Source organism: Alosa sapidissima, chromosome 2, assembly GCF_018492685.1.
Source record: "Alosa sapidissima isolate fAloSap1 chromosome 2, fAloSap1.pri, whole genome shotgun sequence".
NCBI lineage: Eukaryota > Metazoa > Chordata > Actinopteri > Clupeiformes > Clupeidae > Alosa > Alosa sapidissima.
In genome coordinates this window covers 19027104-19053815 of record NC_055958.1, presented here as the reverse complement: position 1 = coordinate 19053815, position 26712 = coordinate 19027104, and the positions used below count along the sequence as shown (strand labels likewise).

Here is a 26712-nt window from a genome sequence, read left to right as displayed (position 1 = left end):
CGACAGTAATATAGATATAAAAACAGAAAAATAAGCAACAGTGAGCCAAAATCATTACACAGATAAAGCAGAACAAAAGGATTTTAAATGGTGCCATACTGATTGAACATCAAATCCATCATCAGACCCTGTATGTGGTACTTATATAAATGTTCAGCTGGAGTTAAATGAGGCTAAAAAAGCACCCCCCCCCCCCTTCCTCTCACATATATATAGGCAATACTTAAATGCATATTTAAAAGCCCTCATCTGAGCATTCCTGTGTGCAAGCTCATCCATCATTGTTGTGCTGGTGGAAATGCATAGGCAAGCACAGTCTTCCTTCAGTCTTAGCGAGACTGGAGCTCAAGAGAAGCCATCAGCGAGTACATTAGTGAAATGCATTAATGTCAACACTCTTAATCTGAGATGTACAGCACGATATAAGTCCTCATTCTGTCCTGTTACACAACTCTGTCATCTGCCGGGTTTATGCAACACATTATGACACATTAAACTTTCACTTCAGCTGGAATTGAGGTTACCCACATTCAACTCTGAATGATGCTGTTACATAAACTTTGACTGATGTATTTCTCAAGCGTAGTCCCAGTGGTGTGTGTGTGTGTGTGTGTGTGTGTGTGTGTGTGTGTGTGTGTGTGTGTGTGTGTATTGTACCTGCACATTTGACTCCCTGAGCGATAAGCCCCCACATAAAGTTGGCACAGTATTCACACCAGTGAGGTCCTCGGAACGTGTGGACCTGCAAGAAGTCAGAAGGTCAGTCTCTAACACACACACAAACACATATTTGAATTCTTTATTTAACACACACACACACACACACACACACACACACACACACACACACACACACACACACAAAATCACAAAAACTAAACACAAACACATCATGCACACAACCATCAACACACTTACACAGCACCTCACTGACACACAAAGACATACACACACTCACACTCGCACAAAGAGTCTCCCCAAAAACACGCGCCCCAAGAGGGAAGCAGCCCGATGAGGAGGAGGGGGGACGGATTATCCGGCTGGTAAAGTTGCGAGGCGTCGATCACAGTCGTGGTCAAATCTGCCCACACGCCTAATCCACTCAACCAATTAAGGAGCAGCAAGCGAGCGAGGTGGCTGCCGCAAGCCAGCGTGACACACTCCACCAGGTAACAGCGCAGCCAATCAGGGAGCACCACTGGCCCTGTTTGTCTGGGGATGAGACACCAGCACTTTCCTGGATGGCAGGGGGACCTGAGCTCTCCTGTGAGGGATATCCAGGGCAGGGGGCCACTCGCAGCTAATCAGCCGTGAAGGCAGCAAGCACAGGGAGAGGACCAGGTGATTCAATAGAAAAGCCCGGCTCTAAAAAGCCTTGGAGGAGGGGGAAACTCGCTACGAGACCCCAAAGGAGCCTCCATGAGAATATTTGGGCTACGCTGCACTGCACTAATAGAGCATCTGAATACTGTTAGCTCTTATGGAGATGGAATTGTTTTTTCCCCTTGTGGCTTGATGGGGGCGGTTTCTGGATAGACGCATTGAATGTTTCTGTATTTCATATGTCCGTAAAGAAATAAAGCAACCAAAGGCATCCACTTTAGAATTATCACAAAGGCATGCAAAATGAATTAGTAGCTTAGTGGTGATATTAGTTCTTTCCCTTTGTGGTATGTGGTGTCTGTTGGGTCCTTCGCTTAACTGTGGGCTTGTGTTTGTTGTTGCTGTTGCCGGTGATGGAGTGTGTGAGCCTGGCTGTGTGCTACGCTGTGCTGTGCTGAGCTGAGCTGTGTGAATGGGGAGCAAGAGAGTGCTGCCTAGGAGTCCATTACTAACACACACACACACACACACACACACACACAGGGGGCTCTGGAGGAGTCAGCACTTCCATCAGGCCACAGAGGTACCTTCGCTTCCACTTCTTCATTAACCAGCCCCGAGCCAGCCAGGGAGTGAGTGAGTGGGGCTGCTGACTGAGGCGCACACACACACACACACACACACACACACACACACACACACACACGCACAGGCACACCCCCCTAAATGGTTGCCCCTACTACAGCCTAATCTCCCCCATCTGCCACCCCACACAGTCCGCGGCAGCGCACACACAGCCCAACAGATTTGTTTTTTTGAAAAAGGCTCTCTGAACAGACCCACAACAGTCCTTGTTTGAGGGGTCCGCTTCCTTTCAGTCCACAACACCCCCCAGACTCACTCACTCACCCCCCCCCCCCCCCCCCCCCCCCTTCCCTCCTTCTCCTGGTCTCCTAGGGAGAGAGCTTCCCCTCTAGCCCAGCGCAACCATAGAAACCCAACCAAACCCTCCTCCTCTACAGCTAGCCTCCACACAAACACCACTCACAGCAATGCATGATAGGAACAGACAGACAGCTAATGACGAGGGCGAGTGTTGTTGTGGCTTACCTTGAAGTTGTGGACTTTCTCGTACTTGGGCGCCCGGTCCGTCTCCTTGAGCGTGGCTCGGCGCACCAGCGAGGTGAGCTGTGAATAGGCAAAGAGTTTGAGAGGTTGCCAGATGGTGGCGGGAGGCTTCTGTGGTCCCATCCGCATGCCCAGAGCAGCGGCCAGGATGTCCTGCTGGTTACTCTCCTGCTTGGACTTACTCTGGACCAGGGACTTCTCCCCCTTGCGTACCGAGTAGGACTCTCTGGACGGCATTTTGATACTGTGCGCTAGTCTACACTACTGAGGCCGAGAGAGAGTAGGAGCTTTGTCAAATGAGATGGCGCGAGAGAGAGAGAGAAAATTCCTCTATTCTATTGAGTTATCCTGTAAAACGACATATTTCTTGCATTTTCCTGGTTTTGGACACGATCGAGCCACGAAAGAAAAAGACAAAAAGAACCACTGCTAAAAGCAAAACAAGTCCGCCGAAGGCGACTTCTGTTCTCAGAACTCTGTGCACAAAAATCCAAACACGGGCAGATTAGAAAAACAAAAACCAGCAGCAAAGAAAATTATTGCCAGCAAACTCTATCAAGTCCTGAGCAGTGTGTCCAGAAAAGAGCACAAGCCTGTGGTAGTCATGGGTGCTTCAGTGGCCCGCGCTGTGGGCATCTATATGCAGACGAGATGAGTGCTCGTGGTAATCCTGTCCTCCCTGCACAGAGCTGATATTCTCCCTGGAAGCTCAGCAGCACACTGCCAGTGGATGCTGCTGCCGTCAAGAGGGAGAGAGAGGGGGGGGGGGGGGGAGGAGTAGGGAGGGGAGGAGGGAGGGAGGCAGGAAGAGAGTGGGGGGAGGGCCTTAACGCTAGTCACGCAGGCTTAGGCAGGTCACGACAGCCAATCAGGGAGCTGCTGTCAGGGCTTGATGGCGGCCTGCTCCCCGCCCCCACCGGCCCTGTGTTGTCCGCTGGGAGAGCGTGGTGGAGGCGGCAGGCAGGCAGGCAGGCTTGGAAGGACTTGAGCGGGAGCGTGGGACGATAATGAGCAATGAATGAGTCATGCATCATCCCCTGTGCTGGGCTCAGTTCAGAGAAGTTCAGCTCAGATCGGTGCTGTTCAGCTTGCCCAGATCATGCCACTTCCACAGCCCACAATCAGCAGCACCTCCACAAACCAGCCTTTTGTGAGGAGGAGAGCGGGTGGTGAAGCCCCCCTTTCCAAACTTGTCTCTATTTGTGGTCAGTTTGCTTGGACTGAAACCAATATGTCCTGCACTACACAAAGCTTGCCATACAGAGACATGGTAATTATCAGGGAGATTCGCTAAGCAGGGAAAAAAAACAAGAAAGAAAAAAAATCCCAAAGAAATCAAAGGCAACAGCAATTTGGTCTCATTAAGGGATGTGAGAATTGAACACCCAGATGTTCAAATGTGCATCAATTAAACCCAAAAATGTAAAGGAGATTTTAACAGTCTGCTTTCAAATGGACAGAAAGATGAAAGAAAATGTTAATGAGCAGACACTAAAAAACTAGGAAACTGTCTTTGCCTCCAAAGAGAAATAACCCTCATTCCAAGCGTGTTACTGAGGACAAAAATAAACATATTTCATGTGAAAGAGAAACAACGCAGGGACCGGGACTATCTTTGTCTCCATCACAACAGACTGCCGCTAGCGCTGAAATGTCGCTCAGCTCTAATCCGGGAGTGGGATTCTCTCAGATGACAGTACAGCAGTGCTCAGAAAAAGCTCATCACACGCCAATTATGCACCTCGCAGGCAGCCTGCCGCAGTAAACAATCCCAGTCTGGTCAGAGACAGCCATCAGAGAGACCAGCCTACACACAACACACAGGAACAAATATCCCTCCTGCCACATGTCTCAGACGCAGCCAAGCTCTGCTGGCACAGTGCAGAACCTCAGAACTTTGTGCAGGCAGACACACAGGCATACAGACAGACAGACAGGCATACAGACAGGCATACAGACAGACAGGTGAAAATGGGCTTGATGTGACAGCACACTGGGCGAGTCTACTGGGTGATCAATAACAGGGAGCTTTCATTTGCTGATCTGCTCCTCCAGACGCCGGCGCACATGAAAGGATCGCGGCTATAATGGGGCTCCTCTCCCACAGGCACCGGGATCGATGCGGAGTGCAACGGCCGCTCCCGACCTGGCAAGCCACTGTGGAAAGGAGCTCCAGGTGGACATAAAAGAGCCGGTGCTGTGGCCTCCAGTTGCGTCCGTCTCCAAACCCACTTCAACCCCGACTACCCCACCCCAGCCGGGCTACCTGCGAGTCGGGCGGGCCTGCAGTCTGCTCCCCCTCACCTGCTGTTCACTCAGCCCATTACTGCAGCCCTTCTCTTCTCAAAGGAGCTTTGCTGCGGCTTTTCAGGGTAATTGTGTTGCCTACTGGTTGGAGCGCCACTACTGTCTTGACTCCCAGGATGTGGCAGGCTTTGAACGCACACCACCACCCAGCCCCCCACCCCACCCCCACCTCTAATTGACACTGATGGATTTTGCTCATTTTTCAGACGCGCTTCCCTGAGCGGAGGCTCGTAAAGCACAGGCACAGACACAGAAATGGATCCTAAGTGCTGTTAACAAACACCGCCACTTCCTTTCTTTCCAGAAAACAAAAACAAAAAAATTTAACCAACCATCTGGGCATGCAAAGCCCATTTCTCTCCCGATCCAGCTGCTGCTCTATGAGGAGCACCAAGGCTTTGAATTGTGGAGGGGGCCTGGGACTCGGCTAACTGAATAAGCCAAGCTGATAATTTGTTTATCTATTGTTCTGGAAAAAAACAGCTCCTTTCCAAAGTGATTTGACCCCCAACCCTCTCCCTCCTCCCTACATTCAATTACCTCGGAGAGTATCTCACACTATCATTTGTTTCAGTCGGTCAAACTTGACAAATAACAATATATTTCACAATGGCATCCTTGCAACAGTCAGGCATGTCTGAAGGACAAAACCAGAAGCTGTGAACACTGAACGCAGACCAGTGAAAATGTTCATTATCAAAAGGAGTTTGTTACACAACACATTTGCGCACACAGCCTTGCTGCACCAGTGTGTCGTAGGAGGGCGAGTTGCCTAGCAATATTCAAAGCACTTGAGTTGGGAATGGAGAGATGGCAATAGAGCGCTGAGGTCACCCCTCAGTGGGAGGAAATAGGTGGCGTTATATAAGCGAATGTTAAACGCAGCGACGGCGGCGGCGTGTTACATCACCAGGTGGAAGTGCCATCGAGCTGGCCTGCGTTCCTGTGCACCCACTTGGATAGAGAGCAAGCGAGCAAGCGAGGACAATTTAATTGGAGGGCACAGTTGACATGGCTGATGGGAGCGCTTGTCTCGCCAAGAGAAAAAAAAAAAGAGAGAGAGAGAGACGAAAGGCGGACGGCTTTCTGATGAGTGAAGTGGGAGCGAGTTGTTCTCTGCGAACAAGCTGGCAAAGAAATAAAGAAATAAATAATATCTGGTCGTCGTTGTGTCATCCAATCAGCTCGGTGCCAGAGGAGAAAGTTTGCCACTGAAAACTACTTTGGGCTCTGCAGATAACAGAGTGCGAGGCCAGCGAGTTATGCAACGTTACATAAGCAGCATCAAAAATGATGCATAATCATGGCATCATAAATCTGACGCGCAGAGAACCGCAGGCAACTGATGGATTCTAAATTCAACCGTTCTGACGTTAGTGGAATTATCCTAGGAACTGGAGCAGAGAGCAGATTCTATTTTTTTCATATCCGTTTTCCCCCTTTTCGATTTTCCACCCCCCCCCCCCGACCTCTGTCTCTCCCTTATCTCTCTCCCAGTCTCCCTCCCTCTCTCTCTCCATTGGTCCCTTATCGTGTTTCCATCCGTGCCTCTCTCTGGGGTGCAGTCAGCCTGGTGGAGCTCCATGCTCCTCGCTCTCTGTGAGGGAGCCGTTTCATGGAGAGGACTCCTTCCACCAGGGGAGAGGGCAGTGAGAGAGCAGCCCTGGGAAGGAGCGAGTCCGTCGGCCTGCCCTCTCCACATTCACCCAGGGCCCTCGAGGTACACATTACACATTACAAGCAGCCCAACACAAGACGGCCAGCAAGGCAAGCTGAGGAGAAGAGGTGGGGGAAGAATAGACCGTTGTTCTAGTGTGTTTTCCCATCCAAACCCACCAGCCTGAGAGAAAAGGGGGGGTAGAGGGGTGTCCATTTCTGAAAACAATCACTCACTTATCCTCAGTTCTGCCCTGCATCTTTATTGTGATGGAGCTCATAATTTAAATGCAAAACCATACTGCAAAGGTTATTCACTCTGGTTAGTGTGGAAACCACAACAGTAGCATGGTATGCCATTCACACCTGACTGCTAAGAATAACGTCTGCACAAAAAAAACACAGAGGGACACTCACTAAAGCAAAACATAAGTGCCATTTTGATTCTGCTCCAACCCTTTCCCATTCTACTTTACTCCCAAAGCACCATTCTCCACCTTGTATGGTGAACTAGCCTCTGTATTCCTTGCCTGCTTTGCAGAAACCGCAGAAAAACAAATGATGCAGTTTTCTCCCCCTTTCCTGAGACAAATAGATTACCCAGCTGTGGCTGTTGCCATGACAGTGATGTATGGAGTGCGGCTATCACGCCCTGCCATCCTCACAGCAAGGTCACAGCAGAGAACACGCCACTGATGAAGCTAACCGCCATTAGCCCAAACACTCCCAGTCATATAAACAAACACAATGGAAGAAAATAAATAACTATTATAAAATTAAATCATGTGAGGAAATAAATCCCCAAACACTCATACTGATTTATTGCATCCAAGGGAGGTCCTCTGCAGGGAAGTTGGGGGCTGATATTTATGTTATGGGAATATGACGTTAATGTCACTGATGCAGTAGTAGCAGTGCTGCATTTTTGTGTTATCTTGACAGCCTGGGTTGTGTATAAAACCATAAGCTGCACATACCGTCCTCGTCACGGCACTCAAAGACTCCCCTGAATACAGCTCTCCCTTCTCGTCCAAAGGAAAGCTGAAAAGTTGAGAGTAAACTTCACTTCTTACAATCTGCAGTCGAGAGTTAAAAGCACACGATGTTCTCCACTGCCTGTCTCCGAGAGCAGAACATGTGGCAGGGAGGACGGCCTTTGGCTCTGTGACAGCTGCAGAGAGCTGAGCAGGCACGGCTGTAAGCAGCGCCGCTGGGCTGGAGCGAGGAGTGCAGAGGCGCCCTGTGCGTTCACACAGTGTCCCCGCTCCCTGCTCCTGCGTCTCCTCCTGCTCCTGCACCTGCGTCTCCTCCTGCTCTCCTGTGGACTGCGGCGGCGGATCGATCGCGCTTACGCAACAGTGCCGCAGAACACCACTCCCACGCACCACCGCAGAGAGAGGAGACGCACGCTCGCTCGCTTGCTCGCCTGCCCAGTCCCTCACTTCTGCCCACATCAGGGCACGGCCAGCAAGCCTCAGCAGAACATCTCAGGGTGGATGCCTTATGCCCTATGGCACGCTGGAACATGGGAGGTCAGAAAAACAGCAGACTGGCATTTGACCACTTCAGCATGTTCCTTTAGTGGAGGACTGGGGGGAGACTGGGGACTGGAGACTGTCCTCAAAATGGCTTCGGTTAGAGACGGTGACTCTTCTCATTGACATTCAGAGGCGGTCAGAAGGTCTAGTTACTATCAGGCTGGAACTGAAATTTGTGTGATATTTAGGTCAGCGTGGGGGTTGAACTCATTGGCATGGCAGTGAGAAGGAAAAGCCACTTGACTGCTAGAGCGAGAAAAGAAGGAATTGCAGAGAAGAGAGAGAGAGTGTGGGGGAGAGAGAGGGAGAGAGAGAGAGAAAGAAAGAGGGGTGACTGAACTGATTTGTTAGGGATTCCCATTCCTTTAGGGGTTCTGGCAAGCCTACTGCCATGGTGACAGCAGGTTCATTTCTGCGGGCTTGATACAGCACTGCCCTTGCGTGACCGAGGCCAGTTCAACACCACAGAGCACTGAATTAAGAAGGACACCATTTTAACAAGAAACCTACCATCACCTACATTCTAGATGTCAGGACACTATTCACATTTATAAGCTAAAGGAACTGAAGAGACAAAAGGGATTGTTTGAAACAAAAATATAAATCAACAAATTCGTATTAAGTCAACTGTTTTTTGAGAGAAAACTGTTTTTTTGAGAAAAACCTATGAAGGACTCTGTATGTGTATGTGTATGTATGTGTGTGTGTGTGTGTGTGTGTGTACACTGTGTGTGTGTGTGTGTGTGTGTGTGTGTGTGTGTGTGTGTGTGTGTGTGTGTGTGTGTGTATTATTTGTGTGGGTGCAACATCTGTTCTGGGGCACAGGTTTCCCATGGGAACAATGCAGTGTTCCTGTACTTCCTGTTCACGGCAGCCTTTATCGTGTTTACAGAGATGAGTGCCAGACCCTCAAGAGGAACGGAACGGCTCCGTCGCCATCCTGTTAGCTACCTGAAAACAGCCTGAATTACTCACCGCCGATGAGTGGCTCCAGCCAACGTCATCGAGTTAGTAAGCAGAGGGGTCTGGGTCACGGATATTTTTACAACACCCACAAGGAGCGTTTCGCGTCAGGGCAAATTTGTCAGAGGATACTCCGGGAAAGGAAAAGGGAAATCGGGGAAAACCCAATCATGAAGGGACACAACGGGGGGCTTGATGGCACCACTGAGCCGAGCCGCCACCATTTCAGATGAGATAAGTAGGCATTAGACAGGACTTTAAAGACGACAGCCAGACTTGACTTTGATTCCGAGTAAGACCAGAAGAGTCAGTAATGCAGCATGACGACCGGCAACAAAAGAGCCTTGTTGGGAGAGGAACATAGTGTATGGAGGAGACGGACACTAGCTATATATACATAAAGCACACGACTGAGGGGCTTTTCTGAACATGTGCTTCACCGGGGCAACTAGAACATGAGGTTTAATGTGCTGGCATGTCAGCTGTAATGTGCCCCATGTACTCGTTCCTTGTCCTCTGGAGCAAACTCTAAGCAGCAGGTAAAATCATGCTGAGTTGCACTAGCTCACAGGCATTTACACACACACACACACACACACACACACACACACACACACACACACACACACACACACACAGGCGCAAACACACACAAACACACAGGTTACTGGTGTTCGTCTGCTCTCTGGCCTGGAGGAATGTTCCGGAGACTGCAGGCTAGTGGTGTTGCTGAGGAGGAGGGCTACATCTGTCCACAGAAGCAGTGCAAATGTCAGGCTGGCTCTCACTCAGTCTAATTAGCCCTCCGGCTCTCCCCACACCAGCTGCGACAGAACAACTGGATAGAGCGTGTGAGAGGGGGAAAACGTCGACAAAAAAAAAAAAATGGGAACACTGTGTGGTCAAGCGGTATCTAGATTAAAATGTCACAAATCCTTTTCTGAGAAGCACTGACCATGATTTGAATGGTTAAGAGCAAAGATGTAGGCCTACCAAATGATTTTGAGAGCATTTCAAATTCTAAAATTGATCTAACTAGGGCTCTATTATATGTGGGTATGGTAAATATTCTGCATTTCTTTGGCAAATATTTCAGGCTTTTTATTTGATGTGGCTTTCTTTGGACTGGTCTATTCAGAGGCCCCCTCAGCAGCCTTGGCAGCACAACTACAGCAGGCTTATACAACACAGTGTAAACAGGGGGTGGGAGGGGGTAGTCACTGCAGTGGCTCATCCTCCTGCTGTGTGTGTGTGTGTGTGTGTGTGTGTGTGTGTGTGTGTGTGTGTGTGTGTGTGTGTCTTTATATGCACCAATATATAGAACAACGTAATGGGTCACATGCAAGGACACTGCAATCCAGCAAAAAGGTCCAGAAGGTTATCTCTGCCTTCAAGGAGGCCATGTTTTTAGAGCCGTTTGTCTGTCTGTTTGTCTGTAAGCAGAGCAACATAAGAACTACTGGCACATTTTTTATGAAACTTGGTGGACAGGTTTAGCATTGGACGAGGAAGAAACCCTAACGTTTTGGGGCAGATCTGAATCATGGGGCAGCTCCGCAAATTTACTTTCAGTGTGGCTAATGTTGTGAACTAAGGCATTTTGGGTGACTGACTTGTGTGAATTTACTCATACATGCTTGCTCTTGGAGGACCTCCCCTCACTCAACTTTTAGCTCCAAATAGATCAGAGGCTGTCAGTTAAACATTATGATGACCGTTACCCAAACACAATTTGCCTACTGTGCTTGCATTCGTCACTGAGCACTCATCCATGAGAGAGCGGAGTTGAGTTAGGAGCCAACTACCTCCTCATGGTGGAAATCAGGCCTCATTCTCACGGCTCGCCCCCGCGCAACTCTGAATGAACAATACCAGGAGAGGGCCTCCCCACACACACACACACACACACACACACACACACACACACACAAGCGCTGCGGCGGTCTTGTGATTCGCCTCAGAGCATCTCTACAGCACAAGATCATCAACAGTCAATGATGGCCAAGCCAGTGTGTAGGCTCAGCCATTCCCTCCACAAGAGACATTCACTGGCGATGGCGTGTAATCTGATAAGGGCGATGTGACAGAAATCCAAGAATGCCAGCGCAATCCATACTGAATAGGCCAGCTCGCCAGGGAGTGGAATCTTCAAATCTTACATCATTTTTATATAAGCGGACACAGGGTTCACTCAGACTGCTGTCTGCTGTCAGACGCTGTGCAAGTAGCAATGGGAGGGGGGAGGCCACAAGCTAGCTAAAGCACACAGAGTCAGTAGTTTCCAAAATTGACGTGCTGTGATTTTTGTCTTTTTACGACTTAAGCTAATGCAGATGTGAAACAAAAACAGAGTTTAAAAGGCCCTTCCGCACCACACGCCTACCTGTGGATAAGTGGATAAGCTGAGGTTTGGGCTTTTACAGGATGCCTACCAAAGCAGGATTATACGGAAGCTTGTTTATGATCCTCCCCCCACACAATTCAGTAGAGTCAAGAAATATTTTGGCTCGGATTCTTGATGAGCACAGACCTGAGGTTTATGGGTGCTGTACACAGAACTGTGCAGAAATAAACACTGTGCACACTGTGTAACTAATCCAATCTGGGCCATTACAGGGAGCTACTGGTGCCTGCACCACCACAGGGACAGGCACTCTTACTGTGTAAATGCTCTACAGTATGCGATTTCCTATTTTGTCATATTTGCAGATAAACACTTCTTGTAGTAAAGCGTAGACAGTTTCATTTTACAGCTGTCCTTAGTCGTTATAGACTCTGCACGGAGAGTGTTCCTAAAGTTTAAGTGTCTGCCCAGTGCCTTTATGCTGATGAGCATTTGGAGGTTGTTGCCGGTCAGTGGAAAATGGATGGGAGGCTGAGGGTTCCTTCCTGCCCACAGAAGAGGGACTCTTATTGTGTAAGTGCACTATAGTATGCAATGTTTTGTAATATCTGCAGACAAACACTTTCTGAAGTAATTCAAGGACAGAGTTTCATTTTACAGCCGTCCTTAGTCGTTACAGACACTACACGGAGAGTGTTCCTAGAGTGCCTTTACGCTGATGAGCATTTGGAGGTTGCTGCCGGTCAGTGGAAAATGGATGGGAGGCTGAGGGTTCCTTCCTGCCCACAGTGGAGGAGGGTAGGTGCTGATGCCTGGGCTCTGGGCCTCTAATGGGTCCTGCCGAGGGACTCGGGCTCTCTGCAGCCACAGACCACAGCTCCCCCAGTTCGCTCTCAGACGTTCAGAGCCCCAGAGTCAGAGCCAGGCCGAATCAAAGCCTTGTGCCTGTGTTATTTCTGCTGAAACTTATCCTGCGCAGAGAAACTGCACATTGCCTGACCACAACAATGGGCCAGCAGCTGGCTGTGTGGAACCGGAAGATAAATAGATTGGAAGCAGAAAAAAAAGATTTTTGAAAAATGGAGAACCAAAAAAAAAAGAGCTCGTTTGATGTGCGCCTGTATGGATTTGCCAGGAAACTGTGGTGAGCTGTAATGTCATGTGGTGCTTCAAAAACCCGGACTGCCCCCCCCCCCCCCCCCTGCTTCCACAACTGCTCTCCTGGCCTGCTCTCTGCAATAACAATGAAGCAATATTTCTCCAGACGGAGAGAAAGCCCTCTTCCAAACAGGCCAGGCCTCGAGGAGACAGAGACTTCCTGACGTTCTTGTGACTTTCAATTACGGGAGATTACGGATACTATTGCCGCTGCAACAGGAACGCTGCTCCTTCCTGGCCGCGGCCACATGTGTGGCTGACCGAGGGGACCAGCAGAGATAGAAAAGCAATTTAGCCAGTGCGGCCCTGCGCTCAAAGTCAACACAGCTTCCTCAACCTCCAAAATTAACTTCACTATATCGCAAAAGGCAACACGGGGCAGTGGACCAGTCCAGCACGCGTTCACTGTCCACAATATCGCACCGGATGCTGTACTGAAAAAAAAAAAAAAAAGCATCAAAGACAAAGCGCAGCTCGCCAGGCACGGGAACAAAAAACAGGAAGAATAAACAAGCAGTGTGGCTCGTGCATGCATGATGCATGGTGGGACTTGGCCTTTGTGTTTGTGCCGATTATGAACCCTTCAGGTCACAGCTGTTTCTTCCATACATGTCAGATCCTCGGATAACCAGGTTATTCAGTATGCATCTCCCCTGGCTGTGTGCACGCATCTCCCCTCTCTCAAGGCGGCCTCATTTACATCAGAACAGATTCATTGTGTACAGAATACTGAGTTGCGATTTCCATAGTCCATCACTTCAAATGATGTGGAAATAAAATACAGATTATCAGCCGCTAAGCCTAATTAGCAAATATTTAAAAGCACTGATGACCGCACTTCATTAGCATGATTAATTGGACTGATTGATTCATTGTCATACATGAACGCATATGCCAACTGATTTGGGCTGTTAATCACCACTGATGACCCATCAGGGAGGAGGTTTCTATATTACTGATTAGGTCGTGTTGGGAGGAGAAATCGGAATATTGAGAGATCCACTATGGGTCTCCTCCTGACGTGTATTAGTCAATGCCACGATGAGCATCGACTGTGCACAGGATAAGGAGAGGGGCTGGAACTCAGCACTAGTGAACAGTATCAGACATGAAGAATGAATCCAACTTTTCACATTTTGTTGAAAGGGTTACCAAAAAAAAAAGAGGTGGCAGTACTTTAACTTAAAAAAGCCTGTTGTATGATGAAAAAAATGGATTGATGGATCTGGTCTCTAACCACCATGAATGTGCAGTTTACAGCAGAAAGCAAATATTGAAACATGCAGATTTTCTCGAGTTCCTGCCACAGACCCTTCAGCGTTTGAAGTGGTCATGTGGGTAGGAGGGCCCAGCACGGCCCGCCCCTTTCAGGGTACTTTTAGAGGAAAAGCTGAATGACCACAAGCACTGGCCTTCGCAGACATGTGTACTGGAAGACACAAATGGCTTTTGATTAGATGTGCTTCTCGGTCATACTGGGTGGAACATTCAGTCCGCCTGACGTGATTTGAAAACAAAAGGTTCTCTCAGGAAACCAGGTTATCAAGACAAACAATCAGCCAGAAGCAAAAACATGTCCACATCAAAGGTCTCTGCACTCTCTCAAGGCGACATGGTCAAGCCAGACCAGAACAGTCGAGTCCTGTGAGACCCCATCAACACACTGAAGCCCTTGGACATCAGCAGCGCTGGGCTTCTGAATAAGGGCTTTATACAGTTCAGCTCTTCATCAGTTTAATGATGACAGGAGTCACTAAACTGTAGTCATTTCCCTGGCTGTACGCCACCAGTCCTCTTCTTACAGCCGAAAGATGACTGGTCAAAACAAAACTAACTTATTGGACTTCCCGCGCACACCCACCACAATCCACAGCATTGTGCAATGGAAGGCATTCCCCTATCCACATTCCTAAGGGACACTGTTGACAACAAATCCCCTTGAGGCTCTTAATGGCTCAACTGCTACTGACTAGTCAATCTCTCAGTGTCTATATATTTCTCTCCCTCTTTATCTCTCTCTTCATCCATCCTACTCTTGTAACATAAGAACTGTGCTCTCTCTCTCTCTCTCTCTCTCTCTCTCTCTCTGGAACAGTAACAGAGCGAAACTCACCCTCTCCTCCAGGCTGGCCTCGTCCCCCTGGGGCTCACGTCCGTCCGGCACGTCCCGGTGCACGGGGCTGTGCTGCGTGTGCCGCTTGGGTGCCGGCTCGCAGTTGAGCGTGGTGTAGCCCACGTGCTCGTAGATGGGGTTGATGGTCATCTTGGCGATGTACTCGGCCGCCTTGGTCTCGATGTAGAGTGTGATCAGGCCGTCCGTCACCAGGTCGTGGATGGACTCGAAGCGTTTCTCTCCGACAAAGTGCTTGCCGTCATAGTACAGCCGGAAGTTCCTGGTCTGGTTGCCAAAACTGTGGGCAAAAGGACACGTACACTTGGACTTGAGATGGACTGGGAGAAAACACCTGCAAAAACACAGGAGAAATCCAGGCTGGCTGAGATGACCGGGGAGGCTTTCCGAAAGCCAGCTGTGCGATGGAGAGACTGTACCCAGAAAAGGGCGAGGCACATCTTCCGATGCACTCAAGCTGCCTGCAATGAGACAGCAACAGGGTGCAACATTACACTGGCCTCTTTTTTTTTTTTTTTTTTTTTTACAGGAGCAGGCTGTATCATCTTGCCCCTCAGTAGCACTTAATGGGCTGAAATAATAGAGCCCTTTTAGCACTGATCAATAATGAGAGAGCAGGAAACTGTTGGAACTTTGGGTTCCTTGCCATACAGCTTCCAGAAAACATTTCCTGTACTTGTCTAACTACTGCAGGTATAGTGTATCACTCTTCAAACAAGTGAGTGTGAAGATTAGTTCACAGCATGAAATATGTCACATGGAGAGACTAATGGGAGCTCAGACACAGGGCCAAACAAATCAAATACCCATTAAAGGACTGCTGTCCCTACCTTCTCCTTCTTTCCCAATACAATCCATATCTACTCAAATGCCTGCATTATGCAACAGAAATGTCCATCATGGCTGAAGCAGCTTCACCCTCAAATCAATGATGTCAACTGATCACAAGTGAATGCTGATGAGGAAGGAGCAGTATCTCTTTGGACGTTTTTCAACCGACAGAACGCATTCTTAAACTGGTTCCGTTCAGAATTCTTTGAGCCTTGGTGCTATCTAGTGAACCAGGCCGCATTTCTACCAGTTTTGAACCGAGCCCAGGGTGCGTCATCAACAATGGGTATTGTATGCAAAACAAAAGCTAATGAGATGCATGAACGGGCGAATGATATGAACAGTTGTCCTGTGAAAACGTCAGAAATAACCTATGTTAAATGCTAGTTAACGTCTGCAGTGTAGTGCTAGTTGACTAGTTTTGTTTATTCATGACAACAGTTGATATGGACGGAAAACACATTATTTTAGCCTTCTCCCCTCTGAAGAGAATGACATGGCCACTCCGGTTCGCAGGAAAAAACAACTATTTTCTGGTTCAAGCTCCGAACCAAGGTGCCATGTTCCGAATCGTTTTTTGTTTGGTCGAATGTTGGTTTGCGAACGGGAACAGAACCGGTTCTCTGTCGGTGGAATAAGGCTACGAGAGACTGGACACAGGCACCATTCAAGCCCAACAATGAGGCTTGCAACAATGTCACACACATGCATTAGAGACTTCATGCCTTGATTATAGAGAATGTTTGCGTGGAGGCCATCATTATCACACTGTGTGCAGATGGACATCTGAAATGGTAGCTGGACATTGGTTCAGCACCAAAAGATGTGCAGTGAAGCCTAATTTTTTTTGTCATGGGAAAATATTAACCTGTGTTATACAAACAGGAAATTGTCTGTTAAAGATGAAGCCATGCTTTTCCCCTGTTTTTTCTCTCCCTCAGCTGGTTTCCTGTGCGGGTTATTCCAAGATCCCCAAGTGGGGGGGGGGGGGGGGGGGGGGGGGGGGGTGAGCATGAAGAAATATATTACTTGTGGGATTGCCCGAATCTCCCTGGGCCAACAGTGGGGTCTTTGTGTGCGTCTGGCTCTGGCTCTCCATGTTACACAGGCTGGAGACAGGGGCAATTTCAGACGTCTGACAGCCACTCACTGACACTAATGCTATTAAAGGCCAACTGCCATTTGAACTTGGCCGTGTTGAATGTTTCATACATCCAATGTACAAGCACTTCCACAGCGACCTTTGCAATAAAACACATCACAAACATTGGCTTAGAGTGCAGAGAGCCAGTTTGTGTCAGTTTGTGAATGAAGAGAAAAGAAGAAAGCAAACATGTATGGAGAGAGTGATGACACTAAGAGTAACGGAGGTGTAAAGGAAGCGCTCCACGGTGGGACACACTTGAGAGACACTACGTCAGCGAGTGCAATTGCAAGTGACTTATGTCTGATCTGAGGCAGTGAGGTCGATTAAAAAAAGATCTGGACGCTGCTGATGGCAGGCTGGCCGGCCAGGTCTGGAGTCAGGAGAGAGGCCAGGAGAACACCGTCCCTTCCTCCCTCTGCTCTGCGGTCCAGACCAGGCCCTCTCATTAGTTTAGGACTCATCACAGCCATTTAGCCGTGCGTGGCCACAGAAGTGGCAGCCGTTTGCCTAATCCACTTTAATTCCCCCTTAGCAATGCTCCGGCTTATTTGACACAGAAACAGTGTCAGACCAAAAGCTACACACCAGACAGGCTAAATTACATTACACAGCCATCTCGAACTTGAAATAAAGCTATTTCCAAAATTAAGATTTTATATGCTAATCCACTTCAATGACCATGTCTGCATGAATTAGATATAAGCAGACTCTCTCTGAAATGGGTTCAAAGTGATGTTTGTACACAATACCTGCTAAGAATAGTCTGATAAGCACATGAATGGACTATTTTAGGAAAGGGGGATGTGTCAGCCACACTGACCGTAAGGCTAAAGTGTAAGTTCCTGGCTGCCGCTGGCTCTCCCGGATCAGATAGCTGCCTTCAGCCACACTCAGCAACTGGTCAGCCTCCTCTCTGGAAATCATCCCGTGGTACCTTTGGGAATAACAAGAAGGATGTTGACTCAAAAGAATTACTGTTTGATTAGCAAACAACATGGATCGATACAGAGGAATATGGGGTCGGACAAAATAAGACATTGAAAATCCTCAGACAACACAGATGACACTCACTCTCGTCCATAATATTTGGGTCGATTCTCCACCTGGGAAAAGAGAATATGAAAGTTTAATCAAAACAGAGTAACCACATTTTTTGGTGATAAACCTTCTATTACAAGAAATAGTCTCACTACACGGAGTTTCACTTTTATGTTAGTGGAACTATGTGCACTTCTGGTATTCATTGCCGAATGCCAAGTGGAATGGGGAGATCCTCTTCGAGATCTTAAAGATCCAGTTTCATTCTGAGCTGCTGGGTCTCACACCAGCCTCAGCTGTGACCAATCAATGTGCCATGGCACTGGGCAACAGTATGGCCAAGGGAGTGATGTTTCAGCTAGGACTGTATAGTTTGAACAGGAATGGTGCGTTGGGCAGCAGTGGGGGAGGGGGGCAGAGTAAATCAGACAAAGGTCTGAAATTGAAGAGTGCTGCATATGCGTGATAAAATAACACAACAACAAAAACAAATAAATAAAGAAGGCAACTCCGCCCCAGCGTTTAACCTTGAGATGGAAGACTGAAGGCGGATGATAATCAGTAAGCTCTATGAATAGAGAAGAGGGGGTGTGTGGGTGTGTGTGTGTGTGTGTGTGTGTGTGTGCGCGCGTGTGGTGGGATAGGTGGTGCTGATTGCTGGGGGGATGGGGGGCGGATCAGATTAGAGCGGCGTTGGGTCATTTTCAGACGCATCGAGAGCTGCTCGCTTTGCATTCACATCAGCGCCTTCCTCCCCATCCACCAGCCACCTCCCCCCTTAATCCATAGCCTGCCAGGCCCTCCACTGTAATGCATTAAATGAATATTGAGGGGCAGAGATGAAGCAGGTTGGGGGTGGTGGTTGTGGTGGTGGTGGTGGGGGGGTTCTGGCTCTGCTGCATGGTGCCCATGGGAACACTTGGCTCACAGACAAGGGCAGAGTTTCCAATAAGATGACAAAAACTGATTGTGGGAGGGAGAGGCTGGCTGGGGGGGTGGTAGTGGTGGTGGTGGTTTAGTTTTGTATGAAACGAGAGAGATCGTATGGTTTCAGGAACAATATATCCCCTCTGGAGTCAGCCAGTCAGTTGGAGAGGGTTTCTATATCATCCCACATTATGGAGAGAGGGGGAGAAATGTTTAAAATGCAGAGAGAGGAGGTACACTGTGGTTCTGAGAGACCTGGTGCAATCTTGCTCACAGAAATGCAGTTCAGAGGAGCAATATGGCAGGCGACGAGATGACCGACGGGGTAATGAAACCAGCTAATGAGGGGAATCAAGAAAGCCGGGGAGCCAATAAATCAAACGCAACTGTGCCTGCAATGATAGAGGAGCAATCTGTAACAATGGCCAGAGCAGGGAACGCTAGAGGGGGGGTTTACCACAACGCTCCTCATCAATTTGGGAGCGTTTATACACTCCTTTATTGTCCATTATCAACATTCATTTTTTTCTTGCCAGCAAATGATTATGAATGCTGCAGATCAGAGTTTTTTTGACGAAAGCCTCAGAATGAGATCGGAATGCCCAGTCTGCCTTCCAAATTAGCTACTTGAAGCCACGTGCCACACTCCACACTCCAGTGGAGACAGATATTGCTTTGCATTGACTGCTGCCGACCCTGACCTTGAATGCTCTTCAGTGAGCGATTAGAGCACAAATTGAAAAACAAGGGCGCACAGGAGGTAAGCCCAGTAAGTAAACTCTAAAAGCATCATAAACAAAGCCATTCACTGCCAATGCTTTACCAACAGTGCACTATATTTTGTACTTTTTAGCTGTAGAGGTAACTGATGTCACTGCTGTGTAATACTTCAAAATAACAAGGGCCTATCGCAATGTCAGCATCACACTAAAAATAATAACATAATAGGAGGCAACACACCACATCCACCTGGCTTACAGGTCTTGTGAATAAATGGGGCTGTCATGGCACTACCAGACCCCTGCCTCTTGAGTTGTATATAGTGAAACAAAGGATCCTCATGGAATCTGGTCCGCTAGGTAGCTCCAGTTACACTTCACTCCATGCAGAGCTCTGACCAAGTCATGCAAACATCCTCCACACTCAACTCACTCACAATCCCTGGAACACAGAAACTACAAAAAAAATGAGACAAGTACAAACAAAAAAAAATGAAACCTGGAGAGCCCTCACTGGTTTAAAATAAACCCTGGAATGGAGCATCATTGATCTGACTCTGAATGGTTATTGAACCATGTGATGAGTCAGCTGGGTGAAGCCACTGGGGCTGGTGATTAATAACACACACAAACCCACTCTGCATTACTGGGACTATGTGCCCTTTACAAAACATGCACTCTGTGAGATGGAGATGCTATTTAGAGTGCATCAACACACAGGTATAATTCATTTATAAATGCTGGCAGTGTTCTCTTCCTAGCCAGCTCACCTCCCCTGCGCTAAAAGCACCAGTCAAATGGCTCCTCCATGCTCTTCTCAGCTCACTCATGGTCTAGGCTACCTTTTCTGAAAATCATGGCTACTCAACATTGAAGAGGAGTTCATAGCGGAGGACCGTTTTAGAACAGAGCACTCAAGTAGCTTGGTACAAAGGACATGGTACAAAGGACAGGAGTTCAGCACACCTACCCTATCTGTGGCACCTCAGACATGGGGATGGAACGTTCTAACAGTGCTCCACTTCAATATATACCAAGGGGAACACATATTAACATGAAATTCTCATCTTCAAAATCATGCCCCCACAGTGTAGCACTGTAGCTGCCTGGCTGCTCTAGCTGATAGCACCGTTTTTCCCCCCAATTTTTTTTTTTTTGGTACCAACAATACTCAGTGACCTCGAGAAACAGAGATCTATGTGAAAAAGAATTCCTTTAACTACAGTGACCTACTGACTCAATAGCATTTGGAAATACAAGCAGATCACCACAATAACCTCGGAAAAAAGCTGGCTTCCCCTGTGTTGTGCAAACAACTGTAATGTGAGCCTCCAAACATTCCCCCCCAATATTACATTTGAAATACAAAAATAGCTCAGCCTCTGGAAATAAACAACCTGCTGGCCTATATTTAGGCAGTAATCAACTCATTTACAGAAGCCCAAGCAAGCAAACAAAGACTGTGCACAGCCTGGAGTGGCCCACTCTACTTAATTAAGATCGGAGGGCCCACGGATGGTGGACATCTGGCCTAATTAGGAGTAATCATGGATCCAACTGAGCCATCGGTCCTGAGACAAACAGTAAGGATGAGTGGGGAGCCTTCCTCTACCTCGCCTCTTCAAAGTGGACGGAAGACCAATACAGGAACAGATGCACACAACAAACCAACCACCGGTCATGTTTCTGACCACAGACTCACCAAGCAGCCATATTGGAGTGGGCAGAGCCACTGCACATGCCCAGTAGAGCTTGTGTCTGCCGGGGGGGGGGGGAAGAGTGCGACTGTGGCTGGCTGAGTGGCAGTGTAGTGCCCTGGCTAATACCATTAAACAGATGCAGACCTCGGGTCAGAGTGCCGCATGCCAGGCCCAGCCAGCCACTCTCGTCTGCACACAGAGATGCACTCTCACACAGATCCTGGATCATCCCACAGGCAGATCCCTGTGTACACTCAGCAAAATGCATCTGCAATCACGGGGCATTTTACCACTTGTCCTAGATAGATCTCGTAGATCACCTTCTAATTGGTGCACCAGGTGACTGACACCCCAATCCAAACACTTCTAATCACATGGGAGGGTTCTGGCCAGGGGCCACACAAAGAGGAGCATATTGTGAGCCTGTGTCGAGAGCCGGCTTAGGGGACACTGTTGGCATATTTGCATATATTTTGAATCACATGTAAATCAAACCCTTTGAACCCGGCTTTGCACAGATAATGCAGGGTTAAAGCTGGCACTGCACAAAAACAGCACCCCTGCTCAAGGGAATTGGGATTTTTAGGGGGACATGCACACCCTGCAGATACAAGGAAATAAAGAACCCCTCTTTGGAGAAGAACCAATCCGAGTGAATTCTTAATGCTTCAACTTAAAGAAAGGGAGGAAGTGGGCGATACGTACTTTGTGATACAATTCACGTAAACGCTGCCGCTTGGCTCTTAATCCCGGCCTAATTAAGTGAGCACCCAATCTGCTGAGACAGAGCGCTGAAGGGCCCTCGCATAATACCTGTCGAATTACCAGCGCACAGCAGCAGCACTTGCCCCATCAGCAATTCAGTCCATCATTAAAATTCCACCCATTTGTTTTGGAGCCTGCCAGAGACAAGTCTCTCTCTCTCTCTCTCTCTCTCTAGTGTGTGCACTACGTGTAGGTACATGCATATTATTGCTTATTTGTGACAATCCTGGAGGTGTTTACAGTCTGTCGCACACATATAAATTCACAAAACTTGGTCACGGTGGATAAAAAAAAAAAAAATCTGCAGTCTTTTGCTAAATTCATTGTTTCCATTCATTGTTTTTACTGATTGTTCAGGAGATTGGACACAGCTAAACAACACTAATATGTTTTGCCCACAGCAAAGCTACAAGAGAAGGGGCTACTGCTATCTGTCTGCCGGTCCCATAGAGACTGTCTGACTGGGACGCTGTGGATATTCATCACTCAGACGTCCAGCCTATTAAAATTCACAATATTAACACAAATGAATAATGGAAAAACCATTACTGCACGTCTTTTAATTAACCAAAGCGTAAGCCTGACTAATTCATGATGGGGACTGGGGAGAGGGGGGATGGTCACTTTAGATTGAAAAATGGTTAATCTTGTATTGTTTTTTTCCTGATATGTTTACAGTCAAGCTAAAGCTCAGGCTGGAACATAGCAACACAACTGCAATCAGGACTATGCACTAATTGAGACAAAGGCAGTAATCCACTGCAATTCGATCCTAATGTGTGACCCAGTTACAGGAACCCCCTCCACTAACCCACTCCTCTTCATCTGCAAAGTGCTGCGCTTAGCTGGGGAACAATATGGATTCTGGGCAGCACGTTTATTGACTAGTTGCTTAGCCAAAAGAGCTCAGTGCACTCCTGTACACTGGAAACTAAAATCAATGCATCAAACAGATGCATAGAGTGAGAATAATAAGACAAAACAGCAGTGAGTTTATCATCAAGTCTATCACGACTGCATGCTTTGTTTAGTTGTTGTCGTTGTTGAAGTGCTCACCTCACAGGTGCAGGTGACGCGGCGGGGGTGCGGAGCCTCCTGCTGGAGCTGGTACACTAAGACAGCACAGAGCACCACACACATTAGTGATTTGGTCAAGCTTCGCATTGACCATAGAAGCAGACAATATGATAACAAGTCTACTTACAATAGGATTTCCATACTGGTGGTCTGTATTCATCATTATCTGAAGGAGAAAGGGAGAATTTAGGCATTAACAATTCCCATTGTCATTGTCTGATTGCTGTAAGAGACACAGGTGTATTGAAAATCAAAACAATGATCCGCTACCCTAAAACGGTAGAGGGTTTAGGTCTATCTGTTTCACAGTAAAATGCAATCAACCCTTATAACATAGTTGTGTAAGAAATGTATATTTTCTGTCCTTTGACCTTTCATCACTTTTATCTCATATGTAACCACATATGCACCTACAATATTTTTTATTCACAGACCACGGCAGTCTCAGCAGAGAAATGGATGAAAACAGCGGGACTATTTCTCCTGTGGAACCTACTATACTGGGAATGTTCCATTTTTTACATGCAAGTGCCCTCTAGTGGACATCACAGAAAACACTAGCCACGCTTTCCCCTTTAACAAGAGGAGCAGGACAAAAACATACATTTAATACAAGCAAAAATAACTTGTTTCTATTATTATTATTGTTGTTGCATAGGCCAAGTAATATCACCAAACTGCTGTTCTTTTGATTAAATGAAGGTAAATCAATTCATAATAAAATAAAAGTGCCATCTGTTTTTGCAAATGAACCAATTTGATCAAATGCTGACTATACATTTAGCCTAAACCTAACTTTTAGCTGAGTGATGTGGCAGACCCAAACATTCAGTTCAGCTTGGGGGAACACGACCCATGCCATTCCTACATACACACACACCAGAGACTGATTACACATTATATAACACACTCCCGTTTGGAAGAAACAAAAAGCTGTAGGCCAGTTTAAAGGAAAAATCTCTCATTTTAAAAAATAATATTCACTAGACTAACTCCTATCCTAGTTAACCACTATACTAGCTCATGTCCAACCATTTTGATCCGGTCAGAATATCTGAACACTTTTTTTTATCTCATAGGCTATGACGATAGAGACTCCTGAAACTAGACACAGAACTATCATATCACTTTAAGATATTTGAGACTTGCAGGAATGTTCAAAATGCTAATCCAAATCTCTCAATTTCTACTCCAGTTCAAAACAGGTTTTTATAAAACCAAACTAGCTCATTATTATTCTTGTGAGGACTAGCTCATTATTATTCTTGTGAGGACTAGAAAACACCACCCAAAAATACCAAAAATGACTATGAAGATGTTACAAAGTAAATACAACAATGCAAACGTTTAAAATTATACTTTCAAAAGAAAAGGAACAACCTGTCTGCCAGCATTCTTTTACAGATAAGGCTACCGTACGCACACAACACTGCATCCTATTGTTTCAGTTGAGTCACTGTGTCACTCACATACTAGGAGGAGGAGGAATGTGTCTGGCTAAGGAGTGGACTGGTGTGGCCAGACTCTAGTCTATCCTGCAGTAGGCAGATTAATCTCTGGCTGTGGACTTTGTACTGCATAATAGAGCAATAAATGATGCAACTCTGGCCAGCAGCCACACCTACTGCTGGTGCGGTGTCATGCAATATAACAGCACTCTTTCAAATCCAATTTCTAAATTGCCAACACATTAATGTAGCCTACTGTTCACAGTTTCTAACTGACACATCCTTCACAAAGACACGCTAATGAGCATGCAGGCATATCTGATAATTGGAGAGGATAAAATAAATTGTTGAGTTCCTCCTAAAGCACCCTAGCAGGAAAGGTCTGTTGAAAAAGTTCCACTGTAAGCATTCTAGGAACAATGAGCCCCAGGAGGGAGGCACTCCAGAACACTTCCACAGCTGGCCACCCAGAGCATGGCCCCAGCCCTCTTTCAAGGGTCCTCTGCCCATTCTTTTCAGTTAAATTACCAAGGGAGAACAGAGCCCAATTCAACTGGTGACAGAGAGTGTTTTCTTTTATGTAAGCAGGAGTTATGGAGTGCCTTCTCATTTATTTTCACTTCTACTGCTGTTATTCGTGGTCTCTTGGTTTTAGTGGGGATGTATACAAATAAACAGCCAATAACTGGCTACAAGAATGAAACAATACATGTTGCTTCACATAAAATTTATACCAAACGGGTTTGGAAAGACAGACAGACCTAATCACACCACCCCCGTGACTGGATAAAATGCATCTTTGCACATGTTTCTTCTGTTATCAATAAGGCCAACATTCCCTGTGCCTTCCCGTGTAAACTAGGGGGATTAAACACCCCAGATAACAGCCCGAGCTATATCTTTGTTTTGCAGGGGTTTTCTTTGTGGTTGCACTCTATTAGTCTGAATTAAACTTTCTTTCCCGTTACAGTAGCTCCCCCTCTTTCAATTGTGGTGGGCTCTTCCTATGATTCAGCATCAAATGTTGTCATAAAATGGCTGCTCTCCAATAAGGATAAACCTCTAGAGCGAGAGGGATGGGATGCGTAACGTTTGCATATAAGGTTAACAAATTATGTGCATGCATCGTCCGCGAAACCAGATTCCTATCTCTTCATCCCCCACTTCACCTCATGGTCTTTTGTTGTGGGGCTTGCGTATAAGCCCCACACTATTATAGCCCATGCAGTCGATTCTTCACAATGTTGTCTGACTACACAAAACTTGGCGACAATATATTAACTAATAGCCATAGCGGTCTTGGGTCATGCAAACAAAGAGTGACATTATATGCTATATTTCTGAATGAGATCTACTGAGAGAGATCAGAGATCACTGACTTTGGACATTTCAACAGCTTGATTCGCCAACAAGTAGAAAGGCAAATGAAGTTCCTAATGCAGTAATGGTCTAGGTATTATCAGTCGCATGTCAGCTGACGTTTATTTAAACGTTTCGAAAATGCAAATGTAGCACCACAACATAACCCTTAAAATTAGACGTGAGGTTAGGCATTTTTGCCAAAGGCAACACGCCCAGGGGCTACATACGGTCAACCCAAATACATACTACATAGGCTACGAGTACAGCGCTTCACACCACCATTTGAGCTTCAAATGAACTATCTGTGTTAATATTTTCTCCTTTTACATCTGCTTGACCATCTTCTACTGGATTATTATATAGACATATACAAATGTTCAAACTTACCAAAAACATTGAGAGCCATGATATTAGATTAATTCCGATAGACAAAGCCTCTGACTGCAAGAACATGAACTTCCTCTCAGTTCAGTACGATGCCATGGAGAAGACTACTCGTGCTCTGGGTGGACGCGACGCGCACTGGTAAAGCAATCTGACGTGAATTCTTGCAGAAATGTGATCATTTGATTTGCACGGGGACGTAAGAGAGCTAAAAACGTCAACTTTACACAACCTTATGTTTAGGCTAATCGATCAAGCTCTGACTCGTATGACTACAGACACTATACCAGCCACATTCTAACACGAATCCAGACTGTAAACTCGTCAATCTACCTTGGTTAAGCATCAAACTGACAATCCCCATATAGAAACAGACACTATCTGCACGAAAACATCACTGTATCTATTCTTGAGCGGCGCAACACTGTAGCCTTCAACTCACTATGTATCCATCAGTACCAAAGTCGCCATCTTGCGAAACCACATGACCTGAAAGCTCACTTATCCATAAGGATTGCAGGCTCTACATGGCCAGTTACCATGGATACCAAAATATCCACATTGTGAGATGCTGAGGGATGTTGGACAACATTATGACAACATGATGTATCATGGCTAAGGAGATGGCAGTGTAGCAAAGGTTTGACAAGAGTTTGTAATTTATTTAACATAAATAAAGTATCTGATAAATAAATGGTAAGTTGGAGGCATGAACATTATTTGAAAATAATGGCATATTTTAAATAATTTATTGTTTGAAGTTCAA

At 46.8% G+C, this 26712-nt stretch overlaps 1 protein-coding gene across 2 annotated transcripts in view; it reads right to left on the bottom strand.

Annotated features, from left to right (window-relative positions):
* Positions 1-26404, bottom strand: part of chn1 (chimerin 1) — a 33930-nt gene extending 7526 nt beyond the window's left edge. The window contains exons 1-9 of one of the 2 annotated variants that reach the window (XM_042084702.1): positions 26389-26404; positions 25950-26109; positions 22880-22918; positions 22732-22787; positions 17598-17629; positions 17347-17460; positions 14531-14828; positions 2434-2511; positions 658-742 (exon numbers count right to left, since the gene is read on the bottom strand). In XM_042084702.1, the coding sequence (XP_041940636.1) occupies positions 658-742; positions 2434-2511; positions 14531-14828; positions 17347-17460; positions 17598-17629; positions 22732-22787; positions 22880-22918; positions 25950-25968 (721 nt within the window). In that variant the 5' untranslated portion in view covers positions 25969-26109; positions 26389-26404. Of the gene's footprint in view, positions 1-657; positions 743-2433; positions 2512-14530; positions 14829-17346; positions 17461-17597; positions 17630-22731; positions 22788-22879; positions 22919-24132; positions 24203-25949; positions 26110-26388 lie in introns of those variants that run through there. The other variant, XM_042084701.1, reaches the window with a different exon arrangement.
* Positions 26405-26712: the final 308 nt, after the last annotated feature.